General features: G+C 50.4%; 2 protein-coding genes across 16 annotated transcripts in view; one reads left to right on the top strand and one right to left on the bottom strand.

The window, feature by feature from the left end:
• Positions 1 to 19,672, bottom strand: part of LOC106510465 (uncharacterized) — an 806,226-nt gene that overhangs the window by 95,186 nt on the left and 691,368 nt on the right. The window lies entirely within an intron of this gene.
• LOC146402185 (uncharacterized) lies at positions 5,657 to 9,485 on the top strand. The gene is made up of 2 exons (XM_084959496.1): positions 5,657 to 7,520; positions 7,631 to 9,485. The coding sequence occupies exons 1-2, from the start codon at positions 7,214 to 7,216 to the stop codon at positions 7,714 to 7,716; spliced, it is 393 nt and encodes a 130-aa protein (XP_084815622.1). The 5' UTR covers positions 5,657 to 7,213; the 3' UTR covers positions 7,717 to 9,485.

Here is a 19,672-nt window from a genome sequence, read left to right as displayed (position 1 = left end):
GCCTCTCTGCGGAAAGCCTGCTGCCACCTGATGTACTGAGCAAGCCCACGTGCCAGGAAACTGAAGGAAGCGCCCCCCCCCCACTATGGCCAACAGCCAGCAGGAAACTGCAGCCCTCAGTGCAGCAGCCTGCAAAGGACAGAGTGGTGCCAATAGCCATGCCCTTGAACTTGGAAAAACTCCCTTCCTTTGAACCTTCAGATGAGACTGCAGCCCTGGCCAACACTTAGATTGCAGCCTTAGAAGAGACCTTAGAAGACACCCAGCTAAGCCAAACTGAGAGATCACAGGTGTTTACTCGGTTAAACCCCTAGCTTTTGGAGGCCATTTGTTACTCGTCATTAATAGATAACCAATACAGTGTCTTAAGCTAGTATTCCAACCTGCTCTTATTTTCTTTACAGAATGAGTTTTGGCATCTACTTAGCTATTCGCGAATATACACATAAATATTCAAATTTGCCTCACATTGAAGGAGACCTACCATGTGCCAGACTGTGGACTGTGGATTGCTGGAAACAAAGACTTCGTCTCACTCATCTCCGCACAAACGCACCCACAATAGCTATTCAATAACTACGTGCTGAATTAAATGATCTCATCCCCAGTTAGACATTGTGGCCCACATGTTACTGAGGGAGGAGAAGACAGTTTAAATGATTCTGAGAGGGTCACGTAAGTAGTTACGTCTCGCACCTACATTCTAAGGCTGCCATCCGTGCAACCAGAACTTCTATCGCCGGCAACATAAAATAGCCTACTACAATCTCAAAGGGGATTGCTTTCCCTTCTCCCCGAAATACCACCTCACAAGAAGCAGGTGGCTTAAGAAAATGTTTTCATTAAAGGATTTTAACCCAAAAAAGCCTTCTTATCCTTTTTTTCCCCTTAAGTAGAGTGAAACAGCCTTTACCGTATTTTAAGCAGATTCCTGGGATACAGCTCCTCAGTGATAACTTGTTAGAAGTAAGTTACAATGAGGTTATTTTAGTCTCACTAATAATGCTCACCGAGCAACTGGTGTTTCTTTCTGAGTTAATAAGAAACATTTGCAGCAAAGGCATGAGCCTGCAGATAAAGCCACTGGCAAGAAATGGTCTGTTCAAATACCAGAAAACAGCCCATATCCAAACAGGTGTGTGATAAACCAGTATAAATAAACTGTTCTGTGTGCAGTTTAGACCAAGCAAAATTGTGTCAGAAACTTTCTTTCAACTTTGAGGAAAAAAAAAGTGTGTGTGTGTGTGTGTGTGTGTGTGTGTGTGTGTGTACACATATCTCCAAAGCAGGCCTCTCGCAGCCTCCTCAGACTCCACAGCTGGAAAAACAGTGCTTATCCAAAGAGCTGAAAGTAAAGGTTGTTTTAAATTTTTTTTAATGGCCGGATAAACAAAACCTTGCTAGCTCACAATTATGCTTTTGCAAATGTGGCCTTGAGCTAGGCTCTTGTGAAAGCCTCACCTCTCCTCAACCTTTAAGAAATATGTCTGCCTCTTTGAATTAGCGCTGGTCACTTCATGTTGTGTTGTTTTTAAAGACTGTTTGTGTTGGTGCAGTTTTCGGAACCACGTGGGTGCTTGACTTAAGGCGTTCAGCATACAGATGCCTACGAGACCTGTTTGGTTTCCATCAAGACCTGCTAAGTGCACAGGAAACACGGTTTAGAGCCGAAAGAGGTTATAAAAACTGTCCTCATTTCATGCCATTTCCTCCTGGCCAGGAACAAAGGTGGGGCAAGGAGCTGGCCTCTGCCACAAAGTCTGGAAGTATGTGGGTGACGTCTTTCCCGCTGGGCTGTTCTTGGTATGTGGGACCACCTGTTCTTTGCCAGTCTGTGTCCGGGGGGCACGGGGGCGCCGCAGAAACAGTGCAGATGCAGCTTGCGGCCCCTGGAAAGCCTGGATGACAGGCCTTGTGATGAGGCGCTGTCGTGGTGCCGGGGGGTGGGAGGGGTCCTTTGCTTTCAGCAGGTCAGATCCTCCCCAGCTTCCAGCCACCGTTCCACTCTACTGCCCACTGCCCTCCTCCAGAAGCTCCCCCTGGGACTACATCCCTGCCCTCCATACACACATCCCGCCACCCCTCTCTCTTCCCCTTGGGAAAGCTCCTCCTGGGTGCCGTGTGCAGAGAGGAGTCAGGTGAAGGGAGACGGGACGGAGGGCATCTGTGCAGAGGTCACTCGGTGTGGCCGTCAGGACTGTGAGTTCTGGACTCAGGCCTGCTTCGAATTCAGGCCTGTTTTCTTTCTGGCCAAGTGACTCCTTTGAGCCTCAACTTCCTCATCTGTCAAATGGGAAGAAGAGCAGTATATTCTTTAAAGGGCGGAGCACAGATGCTGATGAGACCCCCAGGGGCTCTCCAGGGGCGCCTAAGGAACCACTCAGGTGGTGCCATCTTCCCAACTGAGACTGTGCCACTGGCTTCCGCCCTGTTGCCCGTTTCCAATCCTAGACACCGTTCCAGGAGGGGCCCGCCTGGAAAGAACCAAGGCCCCAGTCACTGGCTAATAGTTCAAACCCTCTGAACAAACAGGTGACTGATGCTGAACTTAGGGGTTCAGAACCCGAGTGTGGTCCGTGCCTAGAATGAGAGGGAAGGCCGGCATTTTTCTCTGGAAGCGAAGTTTCTCTAAGGAACAACAGGTGAACCGTTGATCAGGATGCACATTCTCCTGTTATTCCCGAGGTGTGGAGACGGTGTCCGGCAGCACGGCTTCCGGTGCCCGAAGCACACTCGGGCCCCTTTACCTCGTGCTCTCCCTCCTGTTCCTTCCCCCCTGCGGCAAGTATTATAAATAGGCCTCCTTCTAATCTGATCCTCCCCTAAATGTTTTTCATTTGAAAACCACAGTTAATTCTAGATAATGGTCGGTGATAATCTCAGATTTGTGTGTAACATGGGCCCTAGTTCTAAGAAAAACAGGACATTTCTGGAAGACCTGCTTGTGGGTCCCTCCAGCGGACTTCCCGCCCTTTACGAGAGACGGGCCGTACCGTCAGTCCGGGGATGCTCTTTTCCAGAAGCAGAGAACCTGCCTTTCCCTGAAGGGCTCCTGGTGAACTCAAGAGGGTCCCGTGTATGAGGTTTTTAAAGCTGGGGAAGGGGTCCCAGGGCAGCGAGTCCACCGGGATGGACTCTGCAGGGACGGGGTGTCCTCTGCCCTCTGGCCCTCACTGCATCGGGCTGCCCCCTCCCCTCAAAGATAACTACAGTCCTAAATGTTGGGGAGAGGCTGCTGTACATCGCTTTTTAAATAACAGGCTGTTTTTCAGAGCCTGGACCACATTTGTCCTGGCCCAAGTTAAGAGGTAAAAGCACATTCCAATTGCAAGCTTGGACGGAAAAAATAGATTTGAAGTTTTTTCTGCTAACAAGGTATGCAGAGGACTCAAATTCCAGTAAACGAAGGTTAAAGGCAGGCTGGTTTGCCGAAGAGAGTCATCCCCCTCCACCCCCGCCCTCTCCCCCCTTCATTTTTCCATCAAGTGCCATAAAAAGCCACTACACTAACAAACGTTTTGGGAAGGGAACAGGCTCCAGGCCAAGAAGCCACAAGCTTAAATGGGGGAAATCTGAGCCCTGAGGCACGGTTTCCTGAGCAGAATCATTCTTCACGCAGGGATGGGGCATGAACAGCGCGACCCAGACCAGCTCTGCGGCCACGCTGGGCTCCCAGGGCACGCAGGTCAAGAGCGAGCTGCCCGTCTGAACAGAGTCACACTCTTCAACCTGACTCAAAAGGTGTGGATCGGATGCTTCTCCAGGACTCAGGCGCCACACCTGAGCAAGAGACACGTCTTGCTTAAAGGACGAAAACCAGCTCCAGGGCCATCGGCAATCAAAACTCCAGCTGCATTTATTTATTTTTTTATTTATTCTCCAAAATGCATTATTGGGAAACACAGAACTATGATGCTACAATGGAGGCAGAAGAGCAAGGTTTCAGGGAGAGCTAAGTCAACCACGAAAAAGAAGAAACGAGGGAGGGGCTGAGCCTGCAAAATATTGACATACGACAAAACCCTAATAATAAAATCAGTATGCTACTGGCTCAAGAACAGAGACCAATGAACGGGCCTATTTATAAATGAGGACTTGAAATATGATTAACACAGCTTATAAATCATCAGGCGTGATTATTTAGTAGATTGAGAAACACGCCATCTGGAGAACAGTAAAATCTGTATCCTTCTGTTACACAAAGGTGGGCTCCAGCTGAATAAGGGAGGGGATGAGAGGCAAAATCAAAAGGTGAACAAAGAAAATTGAGAAGAATATTTTTAGGTGTTAGAGGTGGAGCAAACTTTCTAAACAAGGTCTAAACTCACAAAGTCAAAGGGGAAAAAAAAAATGGATGAGTTGCCTTATTTCAAAACCGAGGATTTCTTTTAAACGAAGGATCACAAAGGGGATGTTTAAAAAATACAAACTGGAATAAAGTATCTGCAACATCCAAAAGGGACTAAGAACCACTCAGGACATGGGAAGGGCACGTGTAAAGGAATGGGCGAAGGATCATAAAACTGCACAGAAATCAGAAGCAAAGGATAAGACATGCAGCTCGCAGAGGGAGAATCCTAACAGCTGACGCAGCACCAAGAGGTGGTCAGCTCACATGTCATCAAAGAAACGCAAAGCGAAATCTAGTGAGATAATGGCTTTCGACCCATCCGACTGGCAACACTGAGAAGGCTGATGATGCCAAGTGCTACCAAGTGTGATGCCGAGTGAGGTGTGAGCACTCAGAGATGTGAGCACGTAGCGAGGCCATCCTAAAGAACGATTCCATCAGGCTGGGTATCCATGTCCGTCAGCATCAACAGTTCAACTTCTGGAGCATTCCAGAGAATTCTCACGTGAGTCCGGGAGAGAGAATATACACGGACACCTGGGGGTGCTGGGCAAGGGAGGCAACCCTGGGTCCGCAGTTGAGGAAACGGGAAATACAACATGGGGGGCGCATTACGGAATCCTATGAACGGGGGCGGTCAGAAGAAAGGAGGTGGACCTGCCAACAAGCATTAGGCAAAGTTCTTAAAAATACGGCAAGGAGTGAAAAATAAGGGAAGCAAACAGAAGTGCAGGGAGGATCCAACGGCAATAAAACACTGAGCGTGGCTGCGGGTCCCGACAAAGCATTTGATTCTATCAGCAGGTGGATGGGAAATCAGAAGGGTCCCTCCACCCTGACAAAAGATTCAGAACAGCAAGGTAGGCGGTGGCATCTGGAGCTATTCCAGATGAGAGCTGTGGGCCGCTGGCTGGCGAGGTTCCTTTCTGTGTCCCTTTTCACTTGGTAGCTGAATCGGGCTTCCACAGGGAGAAAAACTCTGACCACAAGGCACAACGTAACTGGCAGATGGGCCACCTGCCCTGAGGTTCCTGTGTGGCCCGAGCCAGGTGCTAGGCTTCCCAAAGTTAATGCTTAGCTATGGATCGATGTGGGTTCGTCATTCATCACTGCCTCCCCTGACCTTCCCCAGGCAGCCTGTGCTCCATGGTCATGAATGGAATCTGCTGAACCTTCTCTCACGGTGCTGTGCTTCCCTGAGCACCCGGAGCTGGCTGTTCACACAGGCCATGGAGGAGCCAACTGGGACTGGGTACAGTGAGGTTTTCCTCCCTCTTCCTCTTGCCATGCATGTATTTGCATACGTTTATTTTATTTTAATTTTGGGTCTTTTTATGGCTGCACCTGCAGCATATGGAGATTCCTAGGCTAGGGGGCAAACTGGAGCTGTAGCCGTTGGCTATGCCACAGCCACAGCAACACAAGATCTGAGCTGTGTCTGTGACCTACACCACAGCTCACAGCAATGGTAGATCCTTAACCCACCGAGCGAGGCCAGGGATTGAACCCGAGTTGTCATGGATGTTAGTCGGGTTCATTACCACTGAGCCGCAACGGAACTCCCATGTGTATATTTTTAAACATAGCCATTCTGTGAGAGTGCACTACCAAAATGCCAGTGCCTGACGGTTCTAGAAGGGCCGGAGGAAAATGGACGAGCTTGTCTCATAGTCTTAGGAGAACAGATTCCATTCGGCGAGCGGGAAACCAGGGAGTTTTCTCTTAGCGCAGGAGGCAGCAGGTTATTTACATGGTATTTTTGATCAGGGGTCACAGAGAGGGGCAAGGAGCTAAATTCCAAGAATGGAACAGAACCCAGCTCTCTCTGAAGGAAATTCAGGGTTTGGAAAACTCCCAAGGAGCAATAATTCAACCGGACTAACCTGGTGAACTGTTTTTAAATGAGCGTGGAGGAACATAGTCAAACATTGAACAGCTTCCTAGAAGTGAAGCAACTGGGCAAAGGTAACCTTTTATTATCACTTAGCGGTGCACCCGGTGAGCTGGTCCGAGTGGAGGGCTCAGCTCCACCTGGACGAAGGAGAGCAAGGCTTGGTTTTATTCTCCCCATGAGGAAGCTGTGCAGCGCAAGGCATGCATTTGCCACTTCCTGATAATTAGTTACTGGAAGCTAAAGTATCAGGCACATGAAGTCAACTCGCTGTACAGAATGCCAAACTCGTGCCTGGTGAACCTCTGGGGCTTTGCCCTATCTTATCTCCAGTAATCCTCTCGCGAGCCTTCATGGAAGAGATTATCTTGCTCCATTTTCCAGAAGAGGAAAGGGAATCTCAGGGAGGTTAAAGGAATACTCAAGGTCAGATGGCTCTTAAGGAGAAGACATAGGTAGATTCAAACCCAGACGTCTGGTTCCATAGTGGAACTTCCTTCCACCCAGACCTGTGCTTCCAGGGGATGTCAGGTGACCTAGAAGATCCCCTGGTGTCAGGGACAAAGGGGTAAACTGTCCTCTCCCCATCCATCTTCAAGCAAGGATGCTGGAGCAGAAGCTGTGTATGACGATGAAGTCAGGGCACAGTAATCATCATCATAATAATGATGAGTTTTGTTGAGCATCTATTATGCACCGAGCCCTGTGGAAAGTGCTCTGTGTGAGTCACAATCCTATGAGCTGGTTGTATTACTATCTCAGTTTTTCTATGTGGGGAAATTGAGTTTCAAAATTTGATTAACTGTCCAAACTCAAACATATAGTATTTCATGGAGTAGATCCTAAATATGCCTGACTTCCAAACCAGTGTTTTTAAAAACACGCTAAGGAAAATTGCTTTCCTGGGAAATGGCAGAGTGGGGCAGTGGCAGCAATAGCAGGGATGGTGTTTGGTGGCTGGAGCGGTGGTGATGGTGGTGGTGATGATGGTGGTGGAGATGGTGGTAGTAGGGGAAGGTGGTGATCATGGTGGAGATGGTGGCAGAGGTGGTAGTAGTGTTGGTACTGGCGACTATAACAGCAGCGACAGTTATGGTGGTGATGGTGGTGGTAGTGATGACGGAGGTGATATTGGCAATGGTGGTGATGATGGAGATGATAGTGGTGGTGGTGGTGACGATGGAGGTGATGGGGGCAATGGTGGGAACAATGATGGAGATGATGGTGGTGGTGGCGACAATGGAGGTGATGGGGGCAATGGTGGTGATGATGGAGATGGTGGTGGTGGTGATGATGGAGGTGATGGGGGCAATGGTGGGAACAATGATGGAGATGATGGTGGTGGTGGTGACAGGGAGGTGATAGGGGCAATGGTGGTGATGATGGAGATGGTGGTGGTGGTGGTGACGATGGAGGTGATGGGGCAATGGTGGTGATGATGGAGATGGTGGTGGTGGTGGTGACAGGGAGGTGATGGGGGCAAGGGTGGTGATGATGGAGATGATGGTGGTGGTGGTGGTGACAGGGAGGTGATGGGGGCAATGGTGGTGATGATGGAGATGGTGGTGGTGGTGGTGACGATGGAGGTGATGGGGCAATGGTGGGAACAATGATGGAGATGATGGTGGTGGTGGTGGTGACAGTGGAGGTGATGGGGGCAATGGTGGTGATGATGGAGATGATGGTGGTGGTGGTGGTGATGATGGAGGTGATGGGGGCAATGGTGGGAACAATGATGGAGATGATGGTGGTGGTGGTGGTGACAGTGGAGGTGATGGGGGCAATGGTGGTGATGATGGAGATGATGGTGGTGGTGGTGGTGATGATGGAGGTGATGGGGGCAATGGTGGTGATGATGGAGATGGTGGTGGTGGTGGTGATGATGGAGGTGATGGGGCAATGCTGGTGATGATGGAGATGATGGTGGTGGTGGTGATGATGGAGGTGATGGGGCAATGGTGGGAACAATGATGGAGCTCATACTGATGGTGGAGGCAGAGTTGACCCTGTTGGTGGTGATGGAGGGGACGGTGGGCGTGATGATGGGGACGACGTTACTGATAATGGAGGTGATAGTCATCTTGCCGGTAAGCACGACGGTGAAGGGAGCAGTGGTCCTGATGGGGGCGGCAGCAGCAGCTGCGGGGGTGGGGTCAGGGTATTCGGGACACCGGTGTGCCTACCGGTGCTGGAAGGTGTTGGTGGTGGTTGTTAACACACTCTCCGCTCCGTGTTTCCGAGACCTCCTCTGAGTTTCTCAGAAAGAGTTTTCTATTTTCTCTGTGCCTGGAAGTGCTGATGAGCGTTTCTCCAGAGGCTGCCCTTTAACTCCTCTGCCTCCATTCATTGCCCTGCTGTTGACAAGGTCGGAACTGTCCAGGATCCGCTGGGGAGAGATGGACCCTGTGACCACGTCCCTGAAGGTGGCCTTTGACCACGCTGCCCTGGGACACGTGACCCCCTGCCTCGCCCCTGGCACATGAACCAGGTGACCGCCTGCCAGGGCCCAGCCCAGTTCAAAGGGATTTGGGATTCAGGGTTCCAAACAAGGCACTGATTAGCTGGCAATCAGGCAGCGATTAGCAGGTCGGGTCACCGGCAGTTCAGTGCCCATTGTTCCCTGCAAAGTGCTGGGATGTCTGTCACGCAGCCAGAGAGCCTGAAGGTCTGAGGAGCCTGAAGCCTGCAGCTCTGCTGTGTCCAGGTGTGAGGAGGGAAGAATCTCTGTCCCCCGAAGCCTGCCCTGCCGAGGAGCCAGTGTGGTGAATCCCGGCTCCTCACACACAAAGGCTTTGAGAACGGCCCCCGTGGGAGCCCAGTGCTGATGGGAAGGGAAGCCCCAGGATACACGGCAGACCCGGAAGCAAACGCACCCGACCCTCTCCAGGCCCAAGGTTGAGAATGCGAGCAGGGAACTCCGACAGGCCTGGGTCCACAGCGGGATTCCACTGTGCTCTTGGTATCGTGGACAAGATATTTAACCTCTGAACTCGGTTTCTAAGAAGATTCATCATAAGACCGGTTTGTGAGGATGGGCTGAGGTTTACATTAAGCCAAAAGCCAAAACAATGACTTTAAAGAAAACAGACTTTAGAAGGGAGACGTACCCTCAGCACTACCACCAGCTGTAGCAGGAATATCTTCATTATTTGAAATGCTTTACTTATTTTTTTAAATGTATTTATTTTTAAATCTTTGTGGCCATGCCCACAGCATGTAGAAATGTCCAGGCCAGGGCCAGAACCCATGCCACAGCAGTGACAACCCCAGATCCTTAACTTGCTGAGCCACCCGGGAACTCCCTGAAATGCTTTATGTTTTAAATTTTTTATATTTTTTTTTGTCTTTTTAGGGCCACACCCACAGCATATGGAAGTTCCCAGGCTAGGGGTTGAGTCAGAGCTGTAGCCGCTGGCCTACAGCACAGCCACATGGGGTTGGAGCCGCGTCTGTGACCTACACCACAGCCCACAGCAATGCCAGATTCCTAACCCCACTGAAAGAGGTCAGGGATTGAACTTGCATCTTCATGGATACTAGTCGGGTTTCTTACCACTGAGCCACAGTGGGAACTCCTGAAATTCTTTCCTTTAAAATGGCCCCAGTACCATCCCTTCTAAGATGACATGAGTCCCTCCCTAAGGCCACCATAAGGGGGAGATGAGAGGCTCTTACGAAGCATTCTACACAGGGCCTAGCACATCGTTAGCACTCAATTCGTGACAGTAATAATGACAACTGTTATTGTTATTTGCTCAGAGAAGGACGCAGAGGATTTTTTCAGTGTATTTCACTACTCTGTCGTAGAGAATCATGAAAATCTAGAAGAGCATGATTTTGAATTAAAAGGGGATTCATGAAATGATTGAAGGTAGATTCCTACCACCGAAGTCCCATTTAGCTTTATAATCCCTGACCCCTCAAATCCTGGAGATGGTGTTAAAGCGCATACTCTGATTTGCTAAATCGAGGTGAGGCCCAAGAGTCTGCATTCCTAAACAATCCTCAGGCGACTCCAAGACTATGGTTCACAGGCCCTACTTTGAGCAAACAGGATATACACTTTTGTAATTGAAAAAGTATGTACACATATATTTCTTCTCTTTTCATCTCTTTAGGGCTGCACCCGCGGCATACGGAAATTTCCAGGCTAGGGGTTGAACCGGAGCTGTAGCCGCTGGCCTACACCACAGCCATAGCACCACCAGATCGAGCTATGTCTGCAACCTACCCCACAGCTCATGGCAATGCCAGATCTTCAATCCACTGAGTGAGGCCAGGGATCGAACCTGAGTCCTTATGGATGCTAGTCAGATTCGTTTCCACTGAGCCATGATGGGAACTCCTATATTACTGCATCAGTAAAGAAAAAACAAACAAACAAAAAAACCTAGATTCTATTCACGAATAGTTATCTCTAAATGAGAGTCTTAAAGTGTTTTTTTTTCTTCACCTTCCTGAAAACATTCTATTTATTCCCCCAAATTTAATAATGAACACGTAAAGAAAACATTAGAAAATGCCATAAATCTTATCACGATAGAAAGATCTTCCTTGCTCCAAAATCTCGGCCCATGGCCAGGTCCCCAGGGCACTCCCTGCCAGGTCTGCAAGCCTGATGCCCCGATTTGCTCCACCAGCCACTCTGGGCTTGTCAGCACCGGAACCACAGAGAAGTCATATGGGTGCAGGCTCATCCTGCCGGCCTCAGCTCTCCCAGGAACAGGTGGGCCCCAGCTCAGACAGAGCCGCTGGCCCGGGCTCTGGGCCCTCAGGTGCACAGACCGGCCGGGTGCAAGATGGACAGCTATGAACTTGGAGGGGCCCAGAGAGCTGGGAAGGCAGGTTCGGGGGCATGAGGAGAGGACTGTGGTGGGCCAGTCTGCAGATGGAAGGGGCCCGAGAAAGTCCATGCTGCTGGCCTTTCCTCCAAGGGCTGAGATGAGGGGAGGACCCCAGGGATCTATGGGGGCGGGGGGGCTGAGGAGCTGTCCTTCCTTATGAGCCCCCTTAACAAAGAGGTGGGTACGTGATCCTAGGACCTCCGCCTCATCTGACTGTTACTGTCACTGAGAGGTTAGCAGACGCGTGAACCAGCGCTGACAGAATTGGAGAGAACTTGGGTCGAATTTAACAGCTAAACTGCCTTAGACTTAAAGCTGGGCATCCTCCCAAGGAAAATGGGGCGGGTGTTGCCATGGTATCTCCCGGATTGGGAATCATGGGGCCAAGGAGCCTAATCTCTGGTCAGGCACAAAGCAAGTGCCATTGCCAATACGAATAATGACCATGGTTTTGGTGACTATCTTTGGCCTCTTAGTGTACCCCTTGCACCTGCCTAGAATACCCCCTCACCCACTGTGAAGTCCCTCGTCCCGGCCCCCATCACCCCCCCACCCCCCGCCATGCCGTCAGAGATTGGAGAGACAGAGATGCACACCTGAATTGGGTAACAGGAGGAGAATTCAATAAATGGACTTTTCACCCAGGAGGGGGCAGGGTTTAGGAAATCAAGACGGGACTCCGTGAGGCCCCAGGGTTGGCCATGGAGGCAGGAACAGGGGTGGAGAAGGTGCATTATCACAGCTTGAAGGGCCGAGGGGAAGAAACAGTACAAGAACCCAGAGAGGGAAGGTGTTGGCGAGGGCTGCCTGAGGGGCGCACCGGCCTTTCCTGGGGGCCCGGTGGGACGCAGCCAACTCACCAAGAAGGTGCAGGCCAGAGAAGAAGGAGCAGCTCCCTCTCTTCCGACCCTCTGAGGGCCTGCTCATGCCTTTGCCAAGATCTTGGCTTGCCTTCTCCTCTGACTGATCTCACCTGCTCCCCCATCTCGTTGGGAGGTTATCTTATGGGCACTGGGACACACTCAAGAGATGAGAGTTGCATTTCCAGAGGGGATGGCAACGGAAATAATGATGCATGATGTGCAACCCAGTGATGACGACACACACGAAAAGTGCTGGCCAGGAAACCCATGCTCAGCTGCTCTGCAAAGGCCCGGGACAAGACCTCCCATCTGGGACACCCAGTCCGCTCAGTGACCCAACCATGAGACTCACTCAAGGACTTCCAGCAGCAGATAACTTCTACAGGTGGAAACCTTCCTCCCAAGAGTCTATGGAACAAGAAGAGGGCACCCCTCTGGCAGAAGCCCAGGGGAAGCCGGTGGGCGAGGGAAGCTTTGCTGTCATCTACAAAGGTGGCCCCCCGAGGGTCCACAGCAGGGTGCAAAGCGGGGGACAGTGAACTGGAGGGACAGCCGGGACACAGAAGCAGCCCTGCCAACCCAAAGCTCACCCTCACTTCTGGAAACCTTCAGGACAATTCGCCCCGATGGACCCTTCATTACTGGGCGCTCACACACACCTTTCTTGTAGCCTTTGACCCTCAGAACCTCTTATTAATTCTTTATATGCACGAATCATTTCCTGGCGAGACTGTCAAATCCTTGAGGGCAGGAAGGTGGCTTAATATCATGGGGAATGTCCTCTGTTTCCAAAGGCTTATGAAGATTTAGGAAGATAACATATGCGACATCTACGGCGTGTAACTAGGCACACGCAGAAAGCGATGAATAAATAGATGTATGATTATTAATTACTCCGCCGTTCCCCATGTCCTCCACCAGGCTGAAGAGACTCCACTATGACGCAGCCCTTCCCGGCCCCAAAAGGAAACAGCATTTCCGGACCTTCTGTGGGTCATTTACTACGGAGAAGTTCATATCCATGATCAGAGTGTTTCTCCAACTTAGTTCGGCACAGAATCCATTTAAAGTACAGGAAAAAAAAAAAAAAATCCCTCACATTCTCTTGGAGGATGATATTTTTAAAATATTTAGAAAATAAACATTCTGCTTAACCTGCTCAGGCTTACTGCTCCTATGAAATGATGAGACGAAACAAATTAAAAACTTCACTGCAATCAAAGGCAAAATGTATTCCAAATTCACGGGAAGCTGTTTTAATTAAATGTGAGAGATAGGACGGGTCTGATGAAACTGGTGCTGAACGTGCTGCGTGAAAGGGCTACTACTTGCTATGGCACAGGTGCCCTTCGGCTCACAGTGAACTGCTCCGCAACTGCTCCCCTCGGCTGATACCGGGCACCGTGCAGTCACTTGGTGTTAATTTGACAGTAATGCATGATTGTGAATTTCTTTCCCCTTTGTTCTTTTCTCATTTACAGACTCAATCAAATTAGTATTATAAAGTGCCAACTGCTTGCAGTCACTGACGTTAAAATGTGGTGGCAATCGTTAACGCTAAAGGGCCCTCCAGACAATCCAGAATATGTCCTATCGATCTTACTCTAGATTACGTTTGCAATGAAAAGAGTCCGCAAGAATTCTCGCAGAGAAGGGGGGGGGGTCCCTGACCCACGTCTGGAATTCGGCACCTGGCAAAGCTGCCTTTTAACTTCAAGAGCTTGGCGAAGGTGGGTGCTGCCACTTCCGTTTTCCACATGAGGACATGGAGGCTCAGGCGGGTCCAGCCTCCTCCCGACACTTATTAGTGATGAAGGATGAGGGGCCGCTGAAGACGCAGTGAAAAGGGAACAAAGCACCCTGGGACCAGAGACGGCGCTTGGTGCAGGGGCGGTGAGGTCAAAAGGAGTGAGGAAGCAAAGACAAATATCATATGATGTCACTTCCCTGTGGCATCTCGTTTTCAGTATGATACAAATGAACTTAATTACAAAACCAAAGCAGACTCACGGACTTGGAAACAAACTTACGGTTGCCAGAGGGGAGGGGTGGAGGCGGGATGGACTGGGGTCGGGGACTCGCACGTGTATACTGTGGTCCAGGGAATGCATGGTCAATGGGGACCTGCGGTGGAGCACAGGGAACTCGACTCGATAGTCTGTGATAACCTCTATGGGAAGGAATCTGAAAGAGAATGTCCAGGTGCATATGTGTGTATATATATATGAAATGGAATCGCTCTTCTGTAGAGCAGAACTTATCACATTGTAAACCAATAACATTTTTAAAAACGAACTAAAAGAGCAGTGGGGAGTCTGGAGCCACACAGAAGAGGCAGTCCTCCTGGGTGCTTTCCAGGCACACCTCCAGGCGGGGCCACTCCGAGCATCCCCACATCTGGCCTGGCCCTAATCAATCCAGGAAGGACTGAAGGGCATGAAAAGAGAGTTCTGGGTTGCTCCGAATCATGGGATCCAGGCTCCACGTCCGTCCCAGGCATCTGCTGTTTCCTGCTTTGAGTCTGGAGCTGAAGGTTCTTCCCCAGAACCTTTCATGTTAACTCTTTTGTGTCCTCGCAGAGTTACGGGAAGAATGACCGCTGCCCGCATCCTCCTTCCGTTGGGAGGCACAAGGCTGGGACCCTCTCTGCCTCCAGGGGCGGAAAGTGGCCACGGAAGTGCTGCCAGCCAGCGTTCTCACTGCGGAACGCCATGCGGCTTGTGCCTCCAACTCCAAGTGGTGAGAATTCAAGAAAGGAAGAAAATTGAGGTAACTATCGGGCGCTGTGATAAGCACGCACTTTGGTCCCAGAGGCTGACAACACTCAACACAACTTTTGCCTGGCTTGCATTTCCTGAAAATACAAATGTATCTGCTACTAGAAATCCCCTTTCTGCAGCAAAGTTCACTTTCTGTTATTTTGAGACAGCAAAGTGAGTCATGTGAAAATTCAGGACACACACACACGTACACACATCAGGTAAGGCTGTAACAAAAGTCCTTTTCGCTTTCCATACATCTTGAGGACAATGAAGCTATTCAGTCAGTGCCCAGAATGATAATTATCTTTTTGGACACATGACCTCATATTCCCAATCTATTAAGCCCACAAAATCTGAAAATGAGTGGTATTAGTGACTCTGCTGAAATGGATACAAGGGAACCAAAATAAAATAAAGCCAGCTTTAGTTCTGTAATCCCCGAGGGAGTAAGTGCTAAGAGGATGGCAACTTAGGACACTTAGGGGGAAAAAAAAAACACAGAAAAATGAAACAGTGGACGTATGTGGTTTTTTAACTTGCTGACCTTCACGGCTTTAGGTCACATCAGTTTTGGGGGGAGGTGGGGGGGTGGGGGGTGACTCAGGTGCGGGTAACAACTGCGATGCTCTCTGATTCCACCTAAAACACTGGCTCCCCAACTGCCCCTCGATATTTCTGTTAGGGTTCTGGATGGCCAGTAACATCCTGCCACAGGAGCCAGTCCACGGAAGGTTTCGTTACGGAAATGACCACTTCCGGGGTTTCACCTTCATTCTCGGGCAAATCTCAGCCAGGTTTTTACACCCCCTCCTTCTCGAGAGATGTGGGTGCACGCTGCACCAATCTGGGGTGTGTGAGAAGATGTGTGACCGAGAGGTGTTGCTCTAACTTTAATGGTTGATGCCAACCCACTGGTGACCCAGGAGAGGGAGTGCAGGCACCTGGCATCTCTCCAATTTAGGATCGGCTTCCTGACTTGCTGGAACCTTCTGCACCGAAAAGAGACAGGGTCACCTGCTCTTCACATGAATCTCAAGTCCTATGTCCTGGTCTCCACAATCTGTGTCCCAACTATGCTCTTATTACTGCTCCTGGAAGGTCTAGCAGTGGGTTCTCAGGCCCCAGAGGTTCTCAGGTGGGGGTGCTGACCCAGTGTCTCCACGCCCAGCCCTCCGCCCCTCTTACGCCCCCCAGCCCGGCCCCCTGGAGACCCACATTAAAAACGCTTCAGAGCAAGAAACCTGGCTGATGGATTAATCAATCAACCGACAAGTATTTATTGAGAGGACCTAACTTTTACTCAGCAAGTGCTGACTGGAGTGGATGGTGCAGGCAGCAGTAATGCAGGCCTCTTCAACGTCAGACAGAGGACTGGAAACGGATGCACAACTCACCATGTACTCACTCGACAGGTAGTTCCCCAAGACCCGTGCTGTACACTGGGGAATGGGGTAAAGAAGGCAGCTTAGGCTCTTAATCCCGGGGAGCTGACAGTCTATCAGAGTCACAATGTTTTACAGTCCTTAAAATAAAGGTAATCTGTGAATCACAGATTAATAATAACTGGAAGATCGGCTGCTACTGAGCTTACAACAGCCAAAGAAATGAGGACACCGAGAGTTGTTTTAGGCTTTGAGACCTGGAAGGACATATAACCAAGTGGCACTGGGGAATCCAACATGGTGGCAGCGGTGGACAAGCCGGACGAGGAGGTACTGACCCCCATCTACCCAGACCCTTATCTACCCAGAACCTCAAGATATGCCATTATTTGGAAAGAGGGTCTTTGTAGCTGTAATTGGTTAAGATGGGGTCATGCTGTTTGAGGGTAGGCCCTAAATCCCACGGCCGGCATCCTTCTCAGTGGGCCTTGCGAAGATACGGATGCCCTGAAGGAAGAAGCTCAGGGGAAGGTGGAGGCAGAGACTGCAGCTAGAAATCAAGGCACACTGAGGACGAAGGGCCACCACCAGAAGCTGGGTGAGAGTGTAGAACAGATTCCTACCTGGAGTCTTCAGAGGGAGCAGGGCCCTGCTGACACATGCATTTCAGACGTCCAGCCTCTAGCACTGCGACGGAAGAGACGTCTGCTGTTTGAAGCCCCCGCGGTGTGCCCTAACCAGTTACAGCAGCTGCCAGAAACTAACATGAGATGATTGGCTGGCATCTCCAAGATCACCAGGCTAAATAACAGCTAAGTCCTGTCCTAGGAGGTTGACGGCTCAGGCGGGAAAGAAGGACAAGCTGGATGTGCTGTGGCTGCAAAATGATGGCTGGAGACTCTAGTGGAGTCCACAGGCGGTATCTTTCCAAGCTTGTTTTATGACCAATGGACAACCTCTAGGACCAGGAAGAGACAATGACTCACGCAAGGGACAGGGTGACAGAGAAGCAGCAGACAACAGGAGATGGGGGACTGAAAAACTGAAAACACTCCAACTCAACAGATACTTATATTCCCTGACTATTTCCTGCCCCCAAGAAACTCAGAGCGCTAGTCCGCTTCAGCACAAGAGAACTTGAAACCCAGGGGATATGGGCTATGCTGGAAGTAGGTTAAAGGGCTGGAAACAAGACAGAGCAGGGAAAACTGACTGTCCCTGTCGAGGGGAGAAGATGACATCGAAGCAGGGGTTGAAAGAACCATCAGGTGGGCCAGCAGGTGGAGGGAGAGGGGGAAGAAAGAACCAGAATCTGTTGTTGGGTCTGAAGCTCCTGGAGTAGAAGCCACTCCAGGCTCCAGAGGCACATGGAAACTGCTGAGCGGGAGAAGACAGGTGTGAGTGAATGAAATGGCTCAGAAGCCAGGGAGCAGAGCGCTTGGTGATGGAAAGGGGATGAGGCGCATTGTCAGAAGCGAGGGAGGAGCGGAGGAGGACAAGGATGGATGCAGAGCAATGAACCGGGTGACAGAGAGAGATGGGAGCTCGGGAAAAGTCGGAAGGCAGCTGCTAGGGGTTAAGAAGAAAAGAGTGATCAGTGGGGAAGGGAGCCTCTGGAAGAAGGTTCAAGTCACTGGGCAGAAAAAAATACTGAAGCAGGTTTTGATCGAGACCATTTGAGGAAAAGGCTGTGTCTGAAGGTAGAGAAGAGAGAATTGGAAGATGCTGGAGACATACCGTTCCTGCGGAGCCAGAGGTGACAGAGAAATGAATCAACCAACATTTACTAAGCACCTACTGTATGGCAGACACGGTAGCCATTTTCAAGTACATTTTCGTTGCATCTGAAATCTAGACTTGACATGAAAGGTTAGTTTTAGAAACATTTAGAGAGAAGAAATAGGTTTTCCTCTAAAGATGGGGGGACAGAGCACACAGGTGAATTGAAAGAAGTGAGTTGAACCATGTCTCCCCGCACTCATTGAATATCCGCTGGGTGTTTCCTGCCTGCTGGACACTCTGCTAAGGGCCTCCGAATCCTTATCTGGGAGGGGGTGGGGGGTCCTTCACAGCAACTCTAGAATGTTCTATTATGATCCTCCTCTTGCAGGTGAGGAAATTGAAGCTCTGTGAAATCTTTGCCAAGTTATTTCAACACGCAGGCAGTTACAGGTAAAATCAAGATTCAAAACTGCGTCTGGACAAAGAACTAAATATTTCGCCACTGCAGTATCTTCATCTGTAAAACCACCTCTCAGGGTCACGGTGAGGCTGAACCACAGAGAAAGTGCTCGAGAAAGAGAAGTTCGAGTTTGCACTCTTACTTTTCTTCTTTTGAACGAGGCCATCAGGTCCCCACTAGCCTCTCCTCCTCGATACCCTCCATCACCTTCTGGGGTTGAGGATGTCCTGTAGCTGCCCCCCAAAGGGTGCCAGCAGCATTAAAGAAATCCAGTCTATCCGCTATCCCGGCCCCCTGCTGTCTGCTCCTGGCTCCCAGAAAAGAAGCCACCGCGATTAGGATGCAAACTAAATAGAGAACATGACCAAAGAGCCAAGGGCGTCTCCAAAAGGGATAATGCAAAAGCCGAGACAATAGTTTGGTGGATCAATAGGAAACCTTTAAAGGCCACTGATGAGCCAGACTGCAGGGACGCTCCTGTGGCGTAAAAGGAAAATAAAATGGATCAATAAGAGACGAAAACTGATATTAAATGGCTGAGATTTACTCCCTGCTTCCCAGCGTTCCTCACCAAGCTGGGGCTCCAGATGGTTCCTGCCCTGCCTCCCTTTTGTGAGGAGATGCTGAAGCCCTGGAATTAGAGGGGTGGGCCTGCACATGTACCCGTGAAAGACGGCAGCAGAAAAGCCACAGATCAGGCCTGTCTCACGGCTCTGGTCACCCGTCACCACAATGAGGGGCAATTTGACTGAATGCACCCATCTGGGGACGTGGGGAAATGCGTTTTCTTAAACTCACCCCCTCACCCCACCCTCCCATCACTTGTGTCAGTGTTTCGGCCAAATGCTACATCCTAAAGGGGTTTCCGGTGCCTTGCACGGATTCGTCTACCAACCCTGGGACCTTGCGTAACTGTTGTAACTGTCTCAGTTTCCTTATCTACAAATCTGCAAGTGTTGTGATGAAACACGATCAATGATCACCGTGCCCCCCCCAACACCACCACTGACACCCACATCGCCACCACTGATGCCACCACTGCCAGCCCAATAATTAACACTGATGTGGCTGAATGCCCACGTGGCTTTGTGGGGGTGGGTGGGTTGAGGGTCACACAGACCGTAACAGGTCAGCCGGGCAGTCTCGAGCCAAGGTGCGAATCTTCTCTGAGCTTCTGGAGACCATCGGGGACCTGGGACCACAACATTGCTTCTGGTTGCTGGGAGAACTGGAGGAGGCAAGCCAGGGGCTTGGCACGTGCAGGGCACGTGATGAGTGGTTAGGAAGGGTCCCTTCTCTTCTCTCGTGACTCCAGTCCATGACTGGTTCCCCCAGCAGAGAGTGTGAAGCTGAAATCTCAGTGAGCCCAGACTGACAACTCAGAGTCCCGCTCAAGA

This window comes from Sus scrofa, chromosome 6 (assembly GCF_054392235.1).
Source record: "Sus scrofa isolate SSC_HxYL_T2T_F1_AM1 chromosome 6, Sscrofa_HxYL_maternal_Yorkshire_Landrace_v2.0, whole genome shotgun sequence".
NCBI classification, from domain to species: Eukaryota; Metazoa; Chordata; class Mammalia; order Artiodactyla; family Suidae; genus Sus; species Sus scrofa.
The sequence above is the reverse complement of the archived record's forward strand: the minus strand, read 5'-3'. Positions and strand labels throughout refer to the sequence as shown.